Below are 25,537 nucleotides of genomic sequence, written 5' to 3'. Positions count from 1 at the left end.
CTCGGCCCAGGGATATGGAGGCAAACAAGATGTGGTCCCTACCCTCAGCGGAGGGGCATAAGTTATGTCACCTTGGGCTTGGCATTTAACTTCTCTGTGCCTCAGTTTCCTCATTTGTATAAAGGAACTAAGAAGGGTACCAAACCAATAGGGTTGTGATGACAATGAAATGACTCAACACATGTAAAATGCTTAGAAAGCTCCTGGCACATACTAAACACTCAATAAATAGTGAGTATTATTATTTGTAGAGGGAGAAAGACATATAAAGAAATAGACTAAAAGAAAGTCTGTGCTAGAAATAAAGAGGAGGCAGCAAAGGGAACATTATATCAGGAAGGGGCACATCATTGGTTTAGACCACCTGAAGAATTCATACGTTTAGCCTCTAGGATATTTTTTTCAGGATTGGTGTTTCCTAATTTTGCCTTACTTTCAATTATATTAAACAACTAAGTGTAGGTAAATAAAAGTTCATCTTCAATACAGATTTTGACATGCATACAAGTCGTGTTTTAATGACTAGGTTAAGACTGTTTGATGTTAGACTTCTTTGTTTGCATGTCTGTTCTCTTAATTATTTTGGACTTGTTGCTTTCTAATCATGTTTCACTGCTAATGTGCGTTTCATATTGAACATGATTAGTAAAGCAAAGATAATTTTCAATCTAGACTGGAATTACTGGAATTATCATAAACATGGACATACTTAAGTTTTACTGTATTTCCTCGAAAAGCAGGTGTGGGAGGAAAGGCAAGTGTATTTCAGCATAACAAAATCTTCCACCAACTAGTCCGTATGTGTACAGGTATGTGAATTATAGGCTTGATTTGATTATCGTTTTATTTGACAAATGGCAGATACTTGGCCTTTGACGATGCTATAGAGATGGCGAAAGGATGAAGCAATGCAAATGTTGTTGTGCATTTCTGCATTATCTTGTGATATATAATTTAAATATTATGAGATTATTTTAGATAACCCGAACCTGAGGAGGAAAGTTAAACCAGTGACTTAACGTATTTTAATAAGTTGATGTAGGGAGTCATCAAGTAAGGATTTCATTCTTGAATTTTCTTCACCTCCTTCACAATCTCTGTATCTAATTTTTAATATCTTTTACCTCAAGAGCAATGAGGTATTAGATATCTAAAACAATAGTTTGCAAAACTATGTTATTCTAACTTTTAAGGTGTGAATATTTATCAAGATTACCTTAAATATAAAAAAAGTTACAAACCCAACATTTTAAAATCCAATACTAAGAAACCAACTAATTTTCTTCCTGAAATTGCTCTGGAATTACACCTCTATATTTCTACTTGTCATATAGAAAGACCTCTTATAGTAGTAGATAGGAAAGCCATTTTAAAGTCTGACTAGATACCACGAGGCCATTTTTCAAATGAAGAAAGGCTTCTGCATGATCAGATTTGGGAACTTGTTTCATCCCTGCACAGTGAGTTGGGCCAGCCCGGACTGACTTTACCAGGATATTGTCTTCCTGGAAGGGTAAGGGTGGGGGAAGGGAGAGACAGTAGCCTCAGCATAAACAAGGAACGAAAGAAAGCCTCTTGCTCTTCACCTTTCTGTAGATTTCACCAACTACAGATTTATTCAATTTAACACCTTCTTTTTAAAATGCAGAATTTGATGGAAAGAGGGGAGGAGTTGGGGTAGGATGATGTCGGGTGGGAGGAGATATGAAGTCCCAGTTCCACTTGGGTAAGTATGAATTACTTAAACAGAAAATCAGATCTATACCTGAGATGGCCCTCAGCAAATTCTCATTGTGGATTGGGACAGGAAAAAAAGAGAGGGGACCTGTTCAGTCCCAGGGGAATCAGGGCAGAGGAAATTGCTGCATTACTTAGGACCCACTAGAAAAATCTTTGTCTGGAAGGGTGAAGCCTGCAGCTCCCATTAGACTGTTTATCTGTTTGGATTTTTCTAGGTTGGCCTGATTTAGCCCCACACACCACACCTCCCAACCCTGAACCTACATACCTGGGAGATGTGTAACAGTGGCAGAGAAAGATTTATGTACTAAGGGATGTTCCATAATCTCCTTCTCTTTCCCTTTATTGTTGGTGTACTGGTGTAGCATCCATGGGATTTTTCTAGTCATTCAGTCCCCATCCCATTTTAAAAACAGGTATCTATGGTAACCACATTTTCCTGAGCTGAAAATCAGGACATACGATCTGACAAAATATGTGTGTTCTCATGACAACAGGGTAGACTCTCTGAAAGCAGGTCTGTCTTGCAAACCCAGGTTGTGGGCTTACCAATGTGCATGTTTTTCTTTGGCAGTTCAAAACGTCTTTAACAGGTGCCTGACAAATTTCTGTCTAGCCAGAGCTTAACAAATTTGGGTACCAGGATTAGGAAATGGGTTAGGACCTATTCCTTTTATATCACACCTGCAGAACCTCCGCTACCAAAGCAGCCTGACAGGAGGGAGCTGAACAGGGAGGCTTGGCAGCATTTCTGTTGATGTTCCTCCCCCTCCCCGTTCCCCAGCAATTCTGTAGCTTCATCTGCCCTGGATTCTTTCTGGGTGCTGTTTTTTTTATAACACACTCCCCCTTTGCCTTTTTTGGGTGGGGTAGTCCATTTAATTGTAAAAACAACAGCACGATATTAAGAGCAATTTGGAAAAATGAGGACAACCAATAATCTTAGAATTCCAACATACCTATTTTAATGTCTGTGTATTCCATTTGAATCTTTGTAACTAGATTAATTTTGTCCCTATCTCCTTAGGATGACTTTATGATTCTTTTGTGGGACTGTGGATTAGATGTGACCCACAGTGATTGTGAGCACACCATTCTAACTTATTCCGGTTTTCTTAATTTTCAGCTTATCGTTTTGGCTGCTCCCTTCCCTTCCAATGTCAAGGCATTGAGCTCTGAGCCTTGCAGAGGTCTGAGGCACTGTGACTGCATTAAGCTGTTTGAGCTCTGTGGGAACTAGTGAAGCACATGACCGGGTACATGTCAAGGTCATAGCTTATAAGTAAAAGAGTTAAAGTTCTGAGTTTGGTTTTATATAGAGGGAACTGCAAGGAAAAGAAAGACTTGTGTTAAATGTGGATGGAATTGGTAGAGTGTTTTAAGGAGTGATAGAAATTCTTACTGGGTCAAAAATATTTCCCCTACTAAGATGCTTAAAATTTCCACAGCTTGATTTGCTTAGTGATCTATGCATAACTTAATTATTAAATAATAATTATCTTAGATGTATTAACATCAGAGTTTAACAGTTTACTGCAATTGACACATGAGAGTGTAGTCCTAAGAGAACGAGACTGAAATCAAGTTTTGAAGGGGAGTAGAGAAGCATGGGACTCCAGAACAGACGGTATAGTGTGGTTTATAGGGCATGGGCCTAGAGTCTGAACCCTTGGGATTGTGTGTTGGGGATAAAGGGTAGTGACTCAAATTGGAAGGGTCCTAAAGGCCAATTTCCTCCCTTTAAGTCCTAAAGAGAGAGTGGGAGCTAATCCCCTCTTCAGCAGCAAAGAGTAGATTCTTATTACTTTCCTTCTATTCTACTTGGTTTTGATTTGATTCTGAACTACCAAGTTAATACAGGTTAATTAAGAGCCTATAACAAAGCCTTTACCCTATTTTTCGTTAACTTTTCAATTGTAAATTACCTGGTAGATTACACTCATGATGAGAGTGTTTATTTGGACTCAACCATTTTGGATTTTTCACAAGCTATGTGTAGATCTTCTTTGTGATTCTTGGCAGAGGTGCCAAAAGAATTCCTTTAAAATTAAAATTGAATTCAACTCACCAATTTGTATACTAGGGATTGAATCTTTCTGTTGATTACAAAGAGGACTGATTTCCAGTTCAAATTTCTGTTCAAGATCACCTAAGAAGAAAGAAGAAGAAACACATTGGCAATCTAGAACTTATAAAAACGAGTGTTGACAGTTTTACTGATCCACTTGGAAGAAGTTATTCTGGAAATTACGGTTCCCTGCCTTTTTTTTTTTTAAAGTTTATTGGGGTGACAATTGTTAGTAAAGTTACATAAATTTCAGGTATACAATTCTGTATTACATCCTCTATAAATCCCATTGTGTGTTCACCACCCAGAGTCAGCTCTCTTTCCATCACCATATATATGATCCCCCTTACCCTCATCTCCCACCCTCCACCCCCCTTACCCTCTGGTAACCACTAAACTATTGTCTGTGTCTATGAGTTTTTGTTTCTCATTTGCTTGTCTTGTTCTTTTGTTGTTTTTGGTTTATATACCACATATCAGTGAAATCATATGGTTCTCTACTTTTTGTCTGACTTATTTCGCTTAGCATTATAATCTCAAGATCCATCCATGTTGTCACAAATTGTCCTATTTTGTCTTTTCTTACCACCGAATAGTATTTCATTGTGTATATATACCACAACTTCTTTATCCATTCATCTATTGAAGGATATTTTGGTTGTTTCCATGTCTTGGCCACCGTAAATAAAGCTGCAATGAACATTGGAGCACACTTGTCTTTATGGATAAATGTTTTCAGATTTTTTGGGTGGATTCCCAGGAGAAGGATTGCTGGGTCATATGGTAATTCTATTCGTAATTTTTTGAGGAATCTCCACACTGCCTTCCATAGCGGCTGCACCAATCTGCATTCCTACCAACAGTGTATGAGGGTTTCTTTTTCTCCACAGCCTCTCCAACACTTGTTACTATTTGTCTTGTTGATGACAGCCATTCTGACAGGGGTGAGGTGATATCTCATTGTGGTTTTTATTTGCTTTTCTCTGATGATTTTCGTATGTCTATTTGCCATATGTATGTCCTCTGGAGAAATGTCTCTTCAGGTCTTCTGCCCGTTTTTCAATTGGGTTGTTTGTTTTTTTGTTGTTGAGTTGTATGATTTCCTTGTATATTTCGGATATTAGCTCCTTATCGGAGGCACTGTTTGCAAAAATCTCCCATTTTAGTGGTTGCCTCTTTATTTTGTCGATGGTTTCTTTTACTGTGCAAAAGCTTTTAAGTTTGATATAGTCCCATTCATTTATTTTAGCTTTATAAAAACAAGAGTACAACTAATGGACAGTTTCCTACCATAAAATGGAAGTTCTGGCTTTAAGTCACAAGTTAATAAAACTGATTTTATGCTTCTCCTCCTCTTTTCACTCTTCCTGACCTGAGTCTTGTTTCACCTGAACAACCAGGAATAATTAGTAGGTAGGAAATGGGGGAGAGGGACTAGAAGATCTCATTTGAAGAGCACCTCAGTCTGCAGCTACAAAATTAATCAGAAATAAGCGTCTGATAGCTTTCATTCTGACTCCTTAGCATTTTACCTAATGTAACTGAAGGAGAAGAAAAGTATAAAGGTCAGAATGATATTTCTTTTTAATGCCTTTGTCAGCTAGAAGACCAAAGGAGAAATGTATAATATAAAGCTTTATCCAAACACTTTATTGGGTAATTTTTGCACTGGGAAAAACAATCTGGTTAAACAGTAGATAAGCTGATCCTCAGAAACATTAGCTGGCTCACAGTTACGAATGTACTCCTCTAAACGAGAGGAGATAAAAATTTAACATTTACAATGTGCTTACTGTGTGCCAGGCACTGTCCTAAGCATTTTACCTACGTTAGTTAATTCAATCCTCATAACAACCTCGTTATAATCCTCATTTTACAGATAAGGAAATTGAGATGAAGGGAAAGGAAGCATGTTGACCCAAGGTCACACTGTTAGTAAAGAGGGGAGCCTAGATTCCAACCTAGGAAGTTTGGCTCCAGAGTGTCTGCACATAACTACTGAGCTAGAACCTCAGCGATATCCCATTTCCATCATTTTCTCTAAGAGGGTAGCCATGCCTCCCATGGTCTCTTAGGCCCTGGTGATTCTCAAGAATGATGTGAGGAAATAACTCGGGCTTACCCTGAGGAGTTCAGGTAAGCGAGGTGATGATAGCCTTCTGAGGGCAGGGCATGACACCATTTAATATTAAAATGAATTCTTTGAAAGCCAACTCTATTCCTAATCTCCATGTTTCTGTTCATAGTGTCTTTTCAGTCAATCTTGACACTTTCGAAGAACTATCTTTGGTTTCCCTCTTTCCTTCATCTTCCATATTGAGGCATCAAATCTTGTTTATTCCTCTCTTGGAACATCTTTTTCTTCCTACTTTCCCTCTGCCTGACTCTAGTCTGGTTTCTTAATAAATTATGCTTAGTTTTTTATTCTGAGCTAGTTTCCTTCCCTCAATATTTCTTCTCCTTCAGTTATATATTTTGCCCTGATTACACATTCTAAGATGACTCCCATTGCCATGTTCTCTACTTTAACCTGGTGTACAGGGGCCTCCACAAATCCTCTTACTTTCACCTTCTATGGACCAACTTGGTCTCTGAGGCAAGGGTATGGTCCCACCTCAGTGCTTTTGTCCATTTCTACTCCTTTTTATGTAGACCAGTGTTGTCCAGTTGGATTTTCTGCCATGATGTTCCCTGCACTGCCCACTATAGTAGCCTCTTGAAATATGACTAATAAAACTGAGGAACTAAATGTTTAATATTATGTCATTTTAATTTACATTTAACTAGCCATAGTGCCTTGTGGCTATCCTATTGGAAAATACAGTACACTACGCATCCTTCAATACCCTGCTCAGATTCTACCTTCCTTAGGACTAGATCTCCTGTGATCTCTGCCATTAGAAGACTTCCAATGAGATCACTTATTCATTTACTTATTGAATATATATTTGCAAAGCACTATATGTTTCTGACACTTTGTTAATCAAGGTAGAGAATGCAAAGAGGAAAACTGCATAGTTTCTCTCCTCCAGGAACTTTACTGCGTAGTATTTTGAGGTTATGAAACATTAACTATATTTCTTTGTGACATCCCCAATGGGGCTTGGTATATAGGGAAAAATCCGTTTTACTGAGCATTAGACAATGCTGGTAGCAGATGATCAATAAAAGCTTCTGGGAATCTTGGTTGATTGTAAAGATACCAATCTATAGTTACAACAGGACAGAGATTCTACTTCTTTAAGGCATTGAGAGGAGGTGGCTGGATGATATGTAGAATCCTAATCTCTGTTCTTAGAATTTAACAGTTTTCCTAATTCACAGGATGTCATCTTCCTTTTCCCCTCTGTCCTCAACCTTGAGTTGACAGGTTTTCCTTTGCTCAACATCACGAATTATTAAAAATACTTTGGTGAGGACGGATAGCAGTTTGTGGAAGCACATATCCTAAACTGAAAGCCGGAATACGATTAATCAAAATGATACAAACTGTGATTAAAGAATTTAAAAAATGTTAATTCAGTATGGAGGACAGACAGTTTGGATGGCCAGAGAGTCTGGTCTTCTCTTCTTAAATAGGCTGAACTTCTGGTAGACCATAATGTTATTAAATAACAAGGACCCAACATTACCTCTCTATTCTTCTTTCTCTGCCAGGAGACATCCAAGAACAAAGTGCATGGAAGCTTACCTTTAGTGATCAGAGTTACAAATGTTCTAGGTTATTCCATTTTACAATGCTGCACATACATATATTACGAAGACAACAACCTGGTTTTGCAGAGAGAGCTTACATATTTTTCTTGGTTGATTCCATTTACTCCATTTAGTTAACAACTTTGATTCACCAACTTTGTGGACCTTACTATCTGCCCAAGTGACATGGTCCCTGAGTGGCTCATAATCCAAATTTAATTACAAGATAAGCAAATGAAAGGGTTAAACTACAATCAGTGCCAACAGGAGCACAGGACTGGGTCAAAACCAAGAGGGACAGAACAGAGTCTTTTCTCTGCCCCATTGTTTGATTTCCAAGGATGAATTAGCTATTCTGGAAATGACTAGCTCCTCTCTCACTGTGCTATTTCAATATTTTCTGTACCACACAGTAAATCAAGTATTTATCTTATCTCATCTAAAACCTCCACGCTCCAATTCCATCCAATGTTCCTTTGTTCTTTTTTCTCTCAGTGGAGATTTTATATCATAGGTGACTAGAATTGATCTTCTGCCTTCTAACCACTCACACTCAATTGAAGTGAAATTACGCAGAGCTGTCGGAGCTACGTGAGCACTCTTCCTCTGAGCACAAGAGATGGGGAGCAGAGCCTTCTGTCCCCACATGAACCCAATCCATTCTGCTTTGTCTTCTGTCTTTGGGACCATCACAATGTCACTGACACGTCTTTCGATGGAGGCTTCTCCAAAAGGCTCACTGTTGCTACTTGCTGGTATGTGGGACACTTCAGGCTTTATTCATTCTCAGCCTCTCAAACCTGATCCTGTCACTAAGATCAGGACACTGTTGTGCCCGAACAAACATCCTGAGCACTGAAACCAGGCCTGAAGAAACGAGGCTTTGTTTGAAGGCCGATATCCCACCCAACGTCAAGATCCTGCTCTAATTCATTGTCTTTTTTTCCGAATGAGATTAATCCCTTATAAATTATACCCTAACTTGGGGCCATTTGTCTTTTCACTGTATCTGTTTGAGAGGAGGAACTCAATTCTCTGTCAGCTGGGCTCTATTTCATTAGCCTTATTTAAGAAAGTGAGGGGAAGGAATGAATACAAAAGGAGTTAAGTCCTGTCAGAGTGGAAAACATTGACCTCGAACAGCATTTAGCCTTTAGGCTGCACTCAGCTCATTAAAATGAAGGTCAGAGTAAAAATCAAACCGTCTCTCACATTTTTATATCCACAGAGGAAAGCCATTAAAAAAAAAGTGTGTGTGTGTGTATATGTGTGTGTGTGTGTGTGTGTGTGTGTGTATATATATATATATCCCGTTTTCACTCACTTTTATTGCACCCCATTACTACCTGTTTCCCTAGAAAGTCAATGTTTTTTATTTCTAAATTATTTCCAAAAAAGGGATGGATAGTTTGCAAGAGAGTTAAAGAGAAAGGTTAGGATAATAAGAGTTGATGAAAGAACAAATGTCATGATAGATTAGCTATTTCCCGTTTTATTAGGAGAAATGTCTACAAGGAGGAGGGCCAGTGAAAAGGCAGCTGTCGGGTCACTACTAACCTTGCCGGTAGAACTCTTCACAGACCCTTTCACTCCACTGCTTGCTCATCTCCCAGATTCTGCAAGGATTGCAAATGTCAGCACACTTCAAGGCAATCTGAGAAATGACAGGGCAGGGAGAGATTGTCAGCGGGTGATCCTTCAGCAGCAAATGCACCCCAAGCCCAAGGGGCTGTCCGACCCTCTAGCCAGCGTGCCTCATGGTACCAGGCCCATATTCACATAGGGCCTCCCTGACGTGTCTCTTCAGGGAATAGCACTTCGTCACCACTACAGAACTTCATTCAGAACTCTGACTTTATAGCAATGAGAGGAGCGAAGAACCACCAGCCAAGGACACACGGAGCTTTCTGAGGAGACTTGGGGTGGGCGGGCCAAAGAAAGCCTCAGTCTGGCTCCCTCATGAGCAGGTAGGCTGCAAGGACCCCCCAATCAGGCTCAAGTAAGATCATTTGGACCTCACTCTCACAGTGGCCAAACTGACGGACTCCATACATCACTTAAATTATGTGTGTTTGCATTTACATGCCTGTGTCTGTGTGTGGGTAAGCACACTCAGACTGCCAGCCAGGGAGCCAAGTCATATCAAATCTAGGAGTGCTCTGTTTGCAGAGCTACGTCAAGGTCTCTTGGCTTGCCTCACCCTGGCCTGTTCTGGGATGCCAGCTTTGTCAGTGATATTGACCTTAGCAGGGTTACCTTGAATTCCCAGAGAAGTAGTTTCTCCCCCTTAACCATCACCTACAGAAAGACTGCTGCCCAGCTGGGCGCCTGTGATGTGCCATGCACACCAGCAATGTGTATGTGTTTGGACCCAGTCCCTTGAGATCACGGCTGCTAGCAGGGCTGGGGGCTGGGAGAGCCTGGATAATATTAAGTTGCAAATTTGGTTGTTTCTTCATTTCCTGTTATTGGGGGTGGGAGGTGGAGGGTGCCAATACATGTTGGAGTTGGTAGGGGGCAGAAGTCCCCTCCAGGTTCTGGCCTTTAGGGCTTCATTTGTATTAGCAAGCTTTCCTTTTGAAATGCAAATAAATGTTCAGGCCAAATCTTTCAGCTACTCATGACTTGGCTTGAGTCGCTAAAATCAGACACCTGGTTGATCTTCGAGTACTCTGGGACTAGAAGCCTCATGTGGGAAGAAAGAAGGAGGGAGATACAGTGCTACAGCTGGGGGGAGAGTGTTTCCTGGAAAAGATGGAGCACTTTGGACAGCTAGAGGGCAGCATGAAGACATGGAGCAAAAAAGACTGTACAGTTCAGTCTGCAGCGTGCAGCTCCATCTCCCTGGTTAAAATTGGTTTATTTAGATGAGTCCAAGATCCATCCACTCAGTCTTTTTTGCCGAAAGGAAAGTAGGAAGACAGGAGAAAATGGTAGATCAAAAAAAAAAAAGCCCTGGTTTGGATACCAAGCCAGAGTTCTACTTGTGGGGTATGCTTCTCCTCTCATTCTCATGTCATAAGTGGCTTCTTGCCACAGAATGAAGCACAATGGGTGGGACTTAATATGAATCAATTCATTCAGTTAATATAATTTATACATTAGTGCCTAAAAGTGGTAAGACTAGGCAAACATGTTTGAGCCTCACATGAAAAGACGAGTTTAGGTAGTAAAAGGAAGTAAAGCAGGATTTGAATAAATAGGTTTTAGGTAAAGGCAGGCTACTCGTGTCTCAATTTTTCATTTGTGCCATAGTTAACATAATGTACTTTTGTGTTATAGAAACAGCCTTTTAAAATTCCACAGATATCACAGTGGTCGATTTTACAAGGCACACCATGGGGGTGATTCTTACTGTATGCAACTGCCCAGGGGGACTACTTTGTGGTGAAGCCTTTATCAAACAAGGAACAATGAGATATTATCAACTTACTGACACGAAACCCTGATCTTGCTTGCTTGGAAATCACTTAAAAATTTCACGTGTCTCCAAGCTTTTAATAAAGTAGGTCACTGCTCTAACTTATACCACGGGAGATACTCCTTCTCAAACGTGCTCAAATTGTTGATCATGCCCCTAAGTGTTTTTACCCAGCAAGGACAGTGGCTTTTTTTTTAAACTTTTTTTTTTTTTGGTGGTTGTTTACCTGAAGCATAAAGTGCCTGTCGTGTACATCCTCCAGTCTCAAATCTTTATTGTGAAGGTGAGCTTTCAATCTGGTCAAAAATTCATTCTGCCTGTTGATGTCTGTCGCCAAGATCAAGGAGCCCAGCTGCTGTTCAATATCCTGTCTGCATCCACAAGAATGAGAGAGAAAACACACACACAAAACAAATCCTTCTGAGGTGGGCGATAGATTCTGTCATCATCAGGTGGCTTGTAATGTCATTGCTGCCTTTGATACTATTTATAACACAGAGCACAAGAGTGATTCTCTCACCTCCCATCACTTCTGTCCCTGACAGAGGTATGCCACCGACTGTACAGAATAATTGAAATCTCAGGTAAACAAAGTTGTAGTAGTGTATACATTCCCAGGGTTTCTATGGATGGAAAAACTGAAAGCCAACTAGAAATGCATGCTTTAAGGTGGACACAAAATGCCTGGCAGAATCACAGGCGTTTCGGTTGTGCTTTTATAGTGTTCAAACCAGGTGAAGTATTAAGATTTGCATGGTGGTAAAAGGGGGCATAATAATAGTATTAATATGAAGACAACAATAGTGACGGATAGGTACTATGGGATGGAAAGGTTCATCAATGGAAAAAATAGATAGGACAGGAAGAGATACTGGAACTTAAAAAAGAATAGTGGCTAATTAAGGCCTCATTACAAACCAGAGGGCAAACAATATATTAGTGAACAAATGGTATAGAGAAAATGGGATAGTTTGGGGAAATAAAGCAAACTGGAGCTTTACTTCACATACAGAAAGTAACCAATGTAAAGAAAGATCCGTAACTATTTCTAAAAGTCACCTCTAAAAATAAAATATACTTAAGTAGAGTGCATAGCGCATACATACACAGTTTACTGAGTCCATATAAAGTAAACACCTTGGAATCATTATCCAGTCGAAGCACATTGCCTGCCTGTACCCCAGAAGGTCCCCATTACATCTCCCATCACATATCTTTTCCCCCAACCCCTGACGTAACTACTCGCTTGTTCTTTGTTTTAATAATTTCCTTGCTATTTATAAAAATCTTACCACCTATATGTTTATGTCTAAATAAAATGGTTTAACTTTAACTGCTTTTGAACTTTAAGTTACTTGGTAAATATTAGTTTGTGACTTGCTTCTTTAGCTAACATTATATGATTGAAAGTCATCTATATTGATGTGTGAGCTGTAGTTCTTCATTTTCATTATTATACTGTATTGCATTGTAATAATATACTACAATGTATCTATCCATTCTACTTTTGATGGTCACTTGAGTTGTTTCTAGTTTTCGATACTAAGAAAAAAATGTCACAGTAAAACACCCATATATACCTCCAGTTACATAAGTGCAAAAGTTTTGCTAGGGTCTATATCCAGGAATAAAATTACTGAACCACAGAGCATGTTCATCTTCAGTTTCTTAGATATGGCCACTTATTTCCAAAACAATTGTATAAAGTTACACTCCAAGCAGTAATAAATGAAATTCTGATTGTTTTACATTCTTACTCTTTACTTTTTTTTTTTTGTCAATCTGAGGAGTATGTCAGGCAACTTATTATGATTTTAGTATGAATGTCTGTGATTACTAATGAGGTTCAGCATATTTTCATGTGTTTATTGGCCATTTGTTTTTCCTCTTTTGTGAAGTTTCTATTCTAATCTTTACTTATTATTCCATTGGGTTGTCTCCAATTTGCTTATTGATTCTAAGAGTTTTTTAAAAATATTTTTCAGTAATGGTTCTGTCAGGTATGTGTTACGAATATCTTCCCCCACTCTGTGGCTTGTCTTTCCCCTTTCTTTATGATGTCTTTTGATGAAAGGAAGTCTTAATTTTTAATACAGCATAATCCATAATTTTTTAAATTTCTGGCTAAACTAATAATTTTCTTCAGTTTGTAGAGTTAACCTGCTTTACTTTTAAAATCAGAAAAATTATTTTAAAGAATTTTCATGAGGATAGAATGAATAATCATAATTATGATGATACTGACTTTCATTATGAAGTCTTTTCACATATATCGTTGCATAACAGTTATTCTTCTAGCAAAAGCAGTTTATAACACTATGTTCCACAAAGACATATAAAATACGGTACTTTTATTTGGAATCCATAGGGAGAGTAGGAGTATGTTAGGAAATGAATACTAATTGAACAACAAGCAAGATTAATGCAGGTATTCCAGGGACGAGTCTGGTCTCGGGTTCTTCTCTCCTTTTTCCTTTTGTTTTGTTCTTTCCTCACTCTCCTTCCTTCCTTTTTCCTTTTTTTCTTTAGCTGACCCGTCCCCTTACCTCTTATTTTCTTCTCTTTATTACTTGATTTCTCGCTCTAGTTTTTAGGTCTTTTTGCATTTAATTCTTTCAATCTTTGCAATTTACTGTTCTAGTAAAAGGCATGAACTTTTGTTCCGTGCATGAAGATTGGTTTTATCTAGTTTGAGGGTGGTGGTGGGGGGGAGTTATCAGAACTGAAGTTCCTCCTGCAAACTCAACATTCCTCTGGGTGCTAGGAAACAGCATGAGATAGTATCAGAAGGCCGGGACTCAACTGGTGAGCCCAGAGCACACTGCCTGTTCTATGGAGACACAACACTTGGCCACTGACCTTAAAGCTATGAGCCCTTCAGAAGAAGGGTACAGAGATCTAGTTACTTCTCTCCTAGCTACCTTAGGTTCTGTGCAATTTAATTAAACAGACCAGATTTCGTGTGGGCCTTTGAAGACACTACAGGGTCCATGTAGACAATGGACTTGGATTTAGTAGGACTCTTACTAAATACCTAAGCTAACAGTGGACTAGGAAACTAGTATTTCCCTTTCTGCTTAAAAAAAAGAGACAGTGAAATTAATGGTGAAAAAATTGCTGCGGCCAATTCAGTTACTTTAACAAAAGACAGTTTAGAAAAGAATGTCTGACTTCTACTTTTTTGCCAAGACTGGCAATTACGAAACAAACTTTACTGAACTCGTTTTAAATTTAGCTTGAGAACTCCTGTGTTCCTTCTTGATAAATATTTATTATTTGGGTCTACACAGGAGGACAATTTTGTTAACATAAAAGCCAGGAATTTGGCAGAGCAGAGCATTGATGCTGAAGGGTGTGAAAGTGGAGAGCTGTTTATTCTCCTTTTCCTGATGTTAGGTCATAGACGATTCAAGGCCCTTTCAAAGCTCATAAGAGATTCTGGTTTCTGGGTTGCAGTAACTGACACCGAATATCCTCTGATAGACAATACTGAGTGTAGGCAGGAAGAACGGCAAGCTGACGCCCTGCCATTAACCCAGGGGGGTCTTAAGCGTGCTGTAGAGAAAGCGGCTTATCTCTACTGTGAGGACATCAGAATGTTTCATCTTTTCCCCACTTACGTCATTTCCTGTGGCAAGTGAGCAAGAAGCCTTGATTCTCGAAGCATGCCAACTGTAGATCGCCAGTGGTGATTCTCCAGCACAGACATATTCTAGAAAGAAAATTAAAGCTGTAAACGAGAGAGAAGCTAGATACTGATCTATCACACTGCACACAGCTTTACTGAGGCCAGTATTTCCCCTCTGGCAAGTGTGTACCTGCTGACAGAGGCAGACCAGAAAAGAAGCACAAAACAACCCTGGGAGCCTATTCTCAAGGCTATAATTGAAGGTGGGACAGCGGCAGGGTCTTGCTGACCCTCAGTGCAGGGTTGAATGAGGGCCAGTCGCCAACATCATTCCCTTCTGCCGTGGCCCCTGTTTTCAATAGCTTAGTCAGGCAACACTCAGTAGAGAAGAAAGTGAAGATTGTACAGATACATAGTAATGGATACCATGGGGCTATGTGCATAACATAAGCCAAGATTATACTACTTAACTGAACAGAGGCAACCTCTGCTCTGATTTACTGCATTGACCATTGTTTCTCAACACTGATAAGAAACCTTCTGCGTCTGAACCACCTGGGTAGCTGGTGACAAATTCAGACTCCTGATTCCCAGTGAATAGTTTTGGTAAGTTTGCGGTGACTAATTTTTACAAACATTAAGGTTTGAGAACCACTGCCATGGAAGCAGCTCTGTCAATACCTTCGTGACTAGTATATTGGCACCTAGCCCATTAGGTCTCAGTTTGAATTTATAATTGTTTCCTTGTTTAATTATCTTGATATTTTTTTCCCTTGTGGGAACCTCTGTGTTCAGTCTCTCCTTTGACCTTACTGTTATCTTAAATATGCTGCTTGTCGGAACATTAGCTAACTATTTAAATTAAAAAAAAAAAACATTTCTTACAATCCATAGTGTTTTATTCTAATTAAGACACATTACGGTCTTAGCACATAAGGCACCGACTTGATACATAGAGAGTAGAGCCCCTCTAGCTCCCTGGAAATCTTTTTGCTCTATTTTCTTATTTCTGTATTTATTCATTCTCCATTTTGTTTCAAGAGCAGTCGTAAACTTACAAAAAGCACAGGAAGATGATATTCACTAAAAGTGAGGAGACATTGCATGACTCTGCTTATATGAGGTACCTAGCGTAGTCACATTCACGGAGACAGTGAGAATGGTGATTGCCAGGGGCTGGAGGACCAGGGAGTTATTGTTTAATGGACCCCGAGTTTCAGTTTTGCAAGATGAAAATAGTTCTAGAGATGGGTGGTGGTGATGCCTGCACAACAATGTGAATGAGGTTAATACCACTGAATTATAAATTTAAAACGGTTAAGATGGTAAATTCTATATTATGTATATTTTGTCACAATGAAAAAAGTGAGGGTGAAGAAGCAGGGAAAATAATATGGAGACTACAAGGAGCCTGGAGAGAGACTGAAAACTATTCCATCCTTATGCCCCACCAATACAGCTGAGCCACCCACAGGATGCTCAACTTTTTCAGGAAATGAGAAAAGAGAATCCCTGTGAGTGACACAATCAAGGATCTATTAGGAAAAAGCAAGTTCAAGAAAACTGCAACTATTTTTGGTTCTCACCCCACACAGCAATTTCTCTCCAGAACTTTGCAGAATGAGTTTCAAGAGGCAAAGTCTTACACAGATCCTCTGTCTAGGCTGTTCTATTGCAATTCATTTCTCTCCTTGCCAAGGAGTCATTATTCTTTATTTACCACTTGACCATGTTGGAACCACTGATGAGATTTTGCCTCTTATCAACTGGTCTATAATCTCCTTTTGGGCATGAGCCACACACAACAAAAGAGAATGTTTATTAGAAATAAAATGTTAGACTAATTTGTTTTGATGGTAAAGATTTATGAGGGCAGAGAGTGATAGGTTAGTGTGACGTAACAGATGTTCTATCTTGTGGTGACATTTAATTCAGTCACTCATGAGCATTGACTTTCGAGACTAATTCAAGTAAATGTGGACATGAGTGTCCTCATGTGAGCTTTTCAAGGGGCCAGAAAACTGTAACAAGACCTAATGATAAATGACACCATATCTCTATTGAGTGGAAAGTGTCTGGAGCATTAACCTTAAGCATTGTTATTTATGCCAGCCTGATTTAACATCTTCATTAATAATCTTCCTGAAGACAGAACAAAAGGATACTTGGGAAAGTTGCTCGTGAAACCATATTTAGAGATGAGCACCAGGGAAATGAAAGGAAATTGAGTGGGCCTGGAAATTGGCACAGAATAAAAGACAGTAGAGTACACGCTAACAAACACAACCTTTCGAGGGGCAGTCGCTATAAATAAAATTATGTTTTGACCAGAACTGTGTTGGACATAGGGCACTTTGATGGATTCCAGAGAATAAGAAAAGAAGGGCAGCAGAGGCAGAGGGGACTAACATTTATAAAGCACCCAGTTTATATGATCTCATTTAATATTTGCACAACTCCCTACTATTTTTATCGTTAACTCAGAGACAGTAAAATTTCAGTGTTTTCTGAGAGGCCACACAGCTAGTGAATGGCTGAGGAAGGCCTTAAACCTGTAACTGCCAGTGGTAAAGACCTAAGCTGTGCATACACACCTTGCTGCCTCCCAAGAATTTCCTCTGTGCGGCTCTATCCAAGCATTCAGAAGCCTGAAACTTATATACTTAATGAATACTTGTAGTTATTCTTAGTTTCCCAAAAATTATCTATAGTTGCTACTTTCAAAGGTAAGGATTGATTGTTTTAATTAGATGTTAATTTCTAAATCCTCGCTGGAATCTTTACCTCCAGATTTGGTTTCATTGTGAAAAATCCTGTCGTTTGAATGTTATGAGTGGAGTAGATTTAGGTTGTGTTGGGGGAGAACTCATCTTTCAGCCACTCTCAGCCCTCACATCCGATCAGTCTCAGACCTGCTGGTTCTTCCAACATGGCGTCACTTATACCCATCCCTTTCTTTCATTGCTATTTCAGTGCTTTATTATCTTTCTTAATTCTCCTTCCTTCAATCCATCCTCCCTACAGCTGCCAGAATGTGACTTATTTGACAGACTTTTCTACCATCTCCCTAATCATTGGTTGAACTACAAAAAAATATTTTTTGAGCACCTACTAATATGCCAGGTGTTATGGTGGGCACTGGGGATCCAAAGATTAGTAAGACAAAATCGCTGCCCTCGAGGAGCTCACCTAACTTCAGCATGGCCATGCCGTCTGCTTATCCCCATTCCCTACTCCTAACCCCCCAATAGTTTCCTATCAGATAAATTAAGCCTCACTCCTTAGCTCAGCATTCAATGCTCTCTAAAAATTGTCCCAGCTACCATTCTGTTCCTATATATTTGAGACAATTGCATGCCTTCACCTTTCCTTTCTTATAAAGCTCTTATAGTCCAAATGAATGATATCATAGTGACAAGACTTTAATTTATTGAGATAATTATTAAATTAATATGAATGTCTTTTCCATCTCCTTTGTGCCACTTTCGTGCCTCCCAAGGTGGTTTATTATCCTCAAACACCTCTCTATGTTTACTTATCAAACTAACACCTGTTTTCAAAGTCCACTTCAAATACTCTGTCCACAAAGCCATCTAGAATCATTCCAGCCAGAGGCTGGAATTGGTGTTCCTCAAGTTCTGAGTCCTGTTGGGCCCAGGGCTGTTGATGTGTATGAGAGTTATTCATGTACATCCTTTCCTTCCTACTAGAATATCAGCTACAGGTGCGTAGGAAGCCTGCCTCATTCCTTTAGTATCCACTCAGCTCCTTGCACAGAAAAACTGCTTTCCCTTAATTTGCAGAATAAGTCACTGAACAAATTACTTGATTTCATTCAACAATTACACTGAGCACTTACCATGTTCCAGGCACTGTAGCATGTGCTTGAAATATATCAGTGAACAAAACAGACAGAGAACTAGTGGTGGTAGGAATGGGGAGATACAGATAAAAAAAAAATAAACATAAAAATACTTTAATTCTGGAAAAAAAAATTGTATAGCATTTCAGAAGATAGTAAGTCCATGGACAGAAGGAAAAGTAGAGCAGGATAGTGGAAATTTGAGAGACTTTGGGGTGGGGGCTCGTAAGGTAGTCAGGGTACAAGGTAAGATTTGAACAAAGACCTGAAGGTAGGAGGGAGCTAGCTATGCTGGTATCTGTGGGAAGGGTGTTCCAGAGGAAAGAGCTGGATTAAAGGCCCCAAAGGGTTGGGGAGCAAACATCCACGTGGTCAGTGTGCGGTGTGAGAAGGAAAGTATTACAACAAGAAGTTAGAGAGGCAATGGAAGCCCAGATCATGTATGGCCTTCTGGCCATTATAAGAATTTTGGTGTTTACTCTGCGATAAACAGGGAGTCACTGCAGGAGTTTGGGAAGGATGAAATCATTTAAATAAGACTTACATTTAAATAAGATCACTTTGGCTGCTATGTTGAAAATAGACTTGGTAAGGTAAGGGTAGTAGCAGGTATTGAAGGTTGTTTGGGGGTGATAGCAGCCATGCAAGAACAGATGAGAGAGGTTTGGACTAGGGAGCTGGAGGTGGTGAGAGTGGTTGATTTCTGGATCTGCAAGGATGACTGCAATGTTTCTGGCCTGGGCAACTGGAAGGATGGTATGCTTATTACCTGTGATGAGAAGGCTGCGGGGGCTGCAGGTTTAGAGGAGTTCAGCATTGGACATACGAGTTTGAGATCTCCATTAGACACATGGACATGGTCGTGGAGATATCAAATAACCAAAGTAGTAACATCAAAAAAAGAAAAATGGAATAGTCACACAAGTGATGCAGTAATTCATGGGTTAGAGGGAAAATGTCACATAAAGGGAAAGATTGAGCTGATTCATCATTTTGAAGGTGTCAGGTTTTAGATCAAGCAGCAGGTATGGCTGAGGCTCCTGTGTGTTCATTCCCTAAATCCATTTTCCTTTCCTATTTATTCACACAACCTCCGTCCTTTGATGGACTCATGGCTGTCCAGAATAAAGATAACATTTCCCAGCCTCCTTTACAAATAGGTGGAACCACTTGGCTAAGTCCTGACCCATTAAATATAAGCAGAAATGTTATGTGGGATTTTCAGGAAGGTTGTTGAAAAGGAACTGACTCATCTGGGATAGACTTCTTTGGCTTACTTCCCCACTGTTCCTGCTCACTGTCTGGAATTCAGCAGGAATGGTTAGAGCTCCAGCAGCTATCTTGGGCTATGAGGAAAAGTGTCACACCCTAGTGATGACAGACTGTAGAGCTAGAAGGATCTTTGGACCCTCATCCTTAATTTTGTGAAGCCACCATGCATGCAGGACTGCCAACCTGCAAACTTCTTTTATGAAGGATAGAAATAAACTTCCGCCTTTGTTTAAGTCACTAAGTTATTTAAAGTTATTTTATTATCTTCCATATCAGCCTGAAAGAAATAATGAAAAGAACTTCTCAATGTCTTGATCTATAGTAGTGTTTTGTTTTTGCCTAAGAACGATAATAAAAAATTTTACAACTCCATAAAGAGAGTGAGGAGAAATCGCCTTAATAAAGTCAGAAACACACACACACACACACACACACACACACACACACACACACACACACAAATACACACACACTTTTATTTCTGAGATAAACCATTACCATCTGTTAGGAAAGACTTTCCTGGTTCTCCAAATAGAACTGACAGCTCTCTCTTCTAGCTCCCCACCCCCAACTCAAATTTCTAAGGTGCTTAAAACACCTTGTAACAACTTTGTTCACTGGCCTTGCTCACATGTATCTGTGATCTTCATGTGTGTGTTCTTTTACTCTTGAAAAGAATTTTGAAAACTTATGCTCTCCCTAAACTTTTTAGAATTGGTATCTAAAATTACGAATTTCAATGGTAACAAAAGATGTAGTAATGTCCTCTGTATTTGTAAATATTGTATTTTGATATAAAACCATTATATTATTACTCTGTTATGTATTAAATGTATCTAAGGGAATTTAAATACCAATAACATTTAATGCCCATTGGAAAAAACACATGAATAATTTATTCTTTGTCAGAAATTTTAAATTGATTTTTTCTCTCTAGAACTTATATTTCTATTCCATTTTCCCAGATCATTTTATTTAATATAATATATTGTTTTCTGGGTGAAATCTTTTATTGTCAACCTAGCACATTTCTCTGCAACAAAAATAAGTATATAAATTGCAATTTTAATTTAACAAATTTTCCTACCATCAGGCTCTAAGCAGTAAATATGTTTCCAGCTTGAGTATAGAATGCAATTTTTATTAGTAACTAACCCATCAAACTACATATATGTCACAAATTTGGAAAAAAAAAATCAATTGCTTCAGAATAACAATTTATTGGCAATGCATTCACATATGAGATGGCTGGGAGAGTCAGAGTACCTCAATTCCAGGAGGCTTCCTTTAATATTTTTAGTTGTTCCTTTGGTATTTTTTTCACACTGAGGCAATATGCAATATCGGTGAAATTGGGATAATATGAAATACACATAATGGGTACGAGCTTTGTCTTTCTTTTGTAAAGTGGCAACAGGGTGATTCTGAAAGAGGAGTGGAAAAATAGCACTGGTCCTGCAAGCACAGTCCAGGCAGGTCAGTTTAAGGACCTGAAAACGGATTCTGTTAGCACCATTCATGCCTGTGTCCCCCTGGAAAGTCTCTGTGTATCCCCGGGGGAGCACATGCCTAGTCTAAAAACTGCTGCCAATCATGATTGCCATTGAAAGCAGGGAACATATTTTATTCATCTTTGTGCCCCAGCGCGTGGCACAGTGCCACTTAAATAAGTAAATATTTGTTGAATGGATACTGAGTAATTAATTTCCAAAACCTAAAAAGTGCAGTAGCTGCAAAAGTTGAAGTAACTGCTAAAAGAAAAAGAGTCCTGTTAAATTTTTGGTCAGTGGCGGATAGAAGCCAGACTTGAGATCTTATGTTGTGAAATCTTTAGACTTAGGCAAAAGCCGAAGAGCTTTTAAAATTAGTATAGCAATGGGCTTCCTCCTACTGCTCATTCACAGACAACCAGGATCGAGTGAATGACTCCAGAAACAACATATGTCAGATAGAACCTGTCAATGGCAAGATTAAAAAAGAAAAGAAAATCATTATAATTTTTCAATCAATGCTTCTCATTCTTTATGGTGTACCCTTGATGTAGGGTAGCAAGAATGTAATAACCAGCAGGAGTAGCTGCTAAGTGGACAGTGAGGGGGCGTGTCTTGACTCGGTGGTCTCCCTGGTCTTCGCGTGGTTGCCTTTGCTTGTCGTATTTGCACTTTGGCTCTCTGAGTGTACTCGCTGTTGCCCATGGTACTGAACTCTCAGTGTTACTGAGGTTCTGTCATTCTTGCTATGTACATGCATCCACGCTGCATCCATCCATCCTCCATCCATCCTTCCATCCATCCATCATCCATCCATCCTTCCATCCATCCATCCATCCATCCATCCATCCATCCATCCATCCATCCATCCATTCATCCAACCATCCACTTACTCATCCAGCAAACCTCCCACCACCCAGCAAGTATTCACGGAACAACACCAGGACTGTGCAGGATACCACCCGGAGCTCGCAGACTGTGGGCAATATGAACATCTAATGAGGCAGTGGCAATGTAGGGAAACAAACACTGTGATAGAGGAAGTAATAGAAGGCTGTGACATCACATAGGATGGACATAGAAGATGGACTTTTAAGGAAAAGGAAGGCTTTCAGGAGGAAGGTATGTCCAAATGGAGATAAAAAGGACGAGTGAGTTAGAGAGGAGTCAGAGAGTACAGGCAATGGAGAGGGAACATATTTCATTAAAACAGGCAGAAGGAAGAGCTCGTGTGTGAAGACTTGTAAGCAAGAGGACATTTTGTGTCTTCCTCCGCTGTTGTATGTTTTTTATCATTCAAAATGATCACTTTCTAATATACTACATATTTTACTCAGTAATTTTCTGTTTTCCCTAGTAGAATGCAGGGATATTTATTTGTTTTGTCCATCTTCTGTGTTCTCAGCACTTGGCATGTATTAAGCACTCAATGAATATTTGTTGGATGAATAAAGGAATGAGTGATCTGTTTGGGAATCTGAAAGTAGTTCAGGCTGAATGATGCATAGAGGCCTAGTTGTGTAATGGTGGGAACTGACGCTGGAAAGTGTAGCAGGGTCAGCTCATCACAGGGTTTGTAAACTGCTAAGACATTTAGACGGAATCCTGAGGGCAATGGGATTTTAAGCAGGCAGGTATGGGTCCCCTTTGAGTTGCAGGAAGCTTATTCTGGCTGCACAGTGGAGGAAGGGTTGGAGCCAGGCCAGGCTGAGGACAGACAAGATGATGAAGTTGGTACCTGCACTAGTTGTGGGGCTGGGATGTACTGGTATTTCATAGGGAATGGCCAGAGTGCCCTCCCTGACAGAGAGGTGGCTCTGCTCTTACAGACACATCTGGCTTTCATAGTGGCTCAAAGAGCAATATCAGCAAAAGGTAGATTGAAAAGAGAAGAAAATCATCAGAAATGCTCATGGAGATCTGAACAGAAGAGGAGATGATACCACTTGACTATCCGTTGACATCCTGGCGCTGTTCTGGAATCCCCCATTGGGTACCACCCCATCTGTCTATCTTTAAGAAGCATCAGTTCAGCAATTTCACATTATCCCAACCACAATGTGTTCTAGTGTCCAGGCTCTTCAGACTTGTAGTTTTAAGCATAATCTTCATCTTAAAGTTGAAAGAGTAAATATCCATTTTTGTGGAAACAAAACCTATTAGAATTTTAATTTGGAAAAAATAAAACCCTTCAAGTCCCTACAACAAAACCTCTATTTCTCTTTTGTATCTGAATTATCAAGTACTATTCATCCTAAGAACAAAACAATCCCTTTGTTCCTGAATAACAACACATCTGGCACTTAATAAACCACCAACACAAGTTTTCAAATTAAATCAAGAGTCTGTTTGTCAAAGAGAATCTGGCAGTGCAGATTTGCTATTATACAACGCAGCTTTAAACTGTTGGGCTTTTTTCCTATTTATGAGACACTTTCTTTGATTAAAATATTCAGGATGATGTTGATAAACTGAGTCTGGTGTACAACAACAATCAGAGTTAATTACATCTTTTAAACCAGCGGACACAGGAAGAAAAACAACAACAGGATCGTAGTCTGTGTTTTCATATTTAATTGCTCATGAAACAGAGAAGCAATACTTCAGGAGATAATGAAGTGGCTGAGTTCTTCCCTAACAAGCCAAGTGGTGTCCTTGGTAACGCTGCAATAGCCCTAGCCCTGGAGGTCTCAGAGGAACTGAAGCTCCTTGAGTGTTAAACGAGACCTTGGCCCTTGAAGAAACTACAGCACCTGCCATGTTTACTGCCTGTTGGAAGATCGCTCTCTTTTGTTTGATCTACATCTGCCCAAGTCACTGCTATGAGATCAAGAAGCCTGGACATCAGTTGTTGTCCAAGGGGCAGGCTGGTGTTCAGATCAGGGCCACGGACGTGCCACATGCCAGCCACCTTACCGTGAACAGCAAAACTTTATAAAACAGAAAATCAAATTTGAGCCTCCCTTCTACAATTTTCACTCTACTTGCCAAAACACCTTTGCTACTGCAATCATGAGGTTATGTGTAATCTCTGCAGCTTCTTGTTTGAGGAGAGGTCATAGAACCACGTGGAAGGACCATTTCTCCAGGTTCTGTCAACTTCATATTTATGGTTCAGAGTCATTAAGAGTAAAAAGTCGTGAAAAATGCTGAGCTCCTCTAAATGCTTGTGATAAGTGACTACGAAAAATGATTATAAACTTTTGCAAGACAGTATAAAATGTAATAAATATAATGTTTCATGAAACAATTAATTATTATTTTATTCATTAAGTTGCTGTGTCACCAGTTACTATATAGTTGGACTCTATCAAGAGGAATTAAATTTTACATTGAACTGAAAGTGATTCCTTTTGCAATTATAATAATCAGTACTGTCTCTGATTTAACGCTGACTTTACCCAACTGCTGAGCCCACGTGTGTGTGCGGGGTGTGGGGGGGGGTTGCAGGGAGGGACACAAGATCCATTTTGGGTTCCAGTTCTCACACGCTCCTTTCCCTGTAAGTCCACCACGGACACCTGGAGTGCTTCCAGTCTGATTTGCGAGGTGCCAGGTGGAAGTGCCTTTATCGCTTTCATGTTGAACTTGGGTTGGCAGTTCAGCTACGTAGTGAGTCCGGCCCAGACAGCAGACAATGGGGGAGAGCCCTCTGACCTGGCCCTCACTCCGGCTGCTCTGGCTCTCTCTTTATCTCAGAGCAGAAGCACAGGCTGAGCATTATGCAATGATCTTATTTATTAGAACTAAAAGAGCACAGCCAACAAAAGGCGGGAGAGGAAGCCCTCTTCCATTTTATCTCATTTGTAGTAAGTCTGGATTGTAGCAGTCACGCACAGGGTGTTCTCAAAGCTACATAATTCCAGGCATATCCTTGCTATTGTCTTCTCATTAACCAAGTGTGTGTGCATGTATAATTTTTGTATTTATATATACACAAAAATTTTTGTATATACATATATACATATATATATACTTATACTCACAGTATACTATGTAACATATAGTATGTGTTATACATATATATGTATATATTTTCACTCATAACCATGGTTCTTAGTACTTTCTGATTCTATAACTCATTTTAAAATAGGAGTGTAAGTTATGGATCCTCTCCGTAGGAAAATGTGCATAGGTACATCCTCTTAAAATCTGCTTATAGTTTCCTGAAATCTCATTCATGTCTCAGCAACAGGCCCTTGGTAAAGTAAAAAGCGACATTTCCAAAGATTTTTAAATATCATGTGTTGTTAATAGTCTTGCTCAGCTTATATATTATGTAACATGCTTTTTTTTTTCCTGGAAATGGAAAACCTGAAGAGTTTTACCAGTTGCTCATCTACAACTTGCTGCAGAGTGA

General features: G+C 39.5%; 1 protein-coding gene across 5 annotated transcripts in view; it reads right to left on the bottom strand.

The window, feature by feature from the left end:
• Positions 1-25,537, bottom strand: part of PDE7B (phosphodiesterase 7B) — a 386,530-nt gene that overhangs the window by 2,631 nt on the left and 358,362 nt on the right. For all 5 annotated transcript variants that reach the window (XM_033102909.1, XM_033102908.1, XM_033102906.1 and 2 more), the window contains 4 exons: positions 14,546-14,637; positions 11,152-11,296; positions 9,062-9,158; positions 3,809-3,889 (listed from right to left, as the gene is read on the bottom strand). In XM_033102909.1, the coding sequence (XP_032958800.1) occupies positions 3,809-3,889; positions 9,062-9,158; positions 11,152-11,296; positions 14,546-14,637 (415 nt within the window). The remainder of the gene's footprint in view (positions 1-3,808; positions 3,890-9,061; positions 9,159-11,151; positions 11,297-14,545; positions 14,638-25,537) is intronic.

The sequence above is a fragment of the Rhinolophus ferrumequinum genome, chromosome 3 (genome assembly GCF_004115265.2).
Source record: "Rhinolophus ferrumequinum isolate MPI-CBG mRhiFer1 chromosome 3, mRhiFer1_v1.p, whole genome shotgun sequence".
NCBI lineage: Eukaryota > Metazoa > Chordata > Mammalia > Chiroptera > Rhinolophidae > Rhinolophus > Rhinolophus ferrumequinum.
The sequence above is the reverse complement of the archived record's forward strand: the minus strand, read 5'-3'. Positions and strand labels throughout refer to the sequence as shown.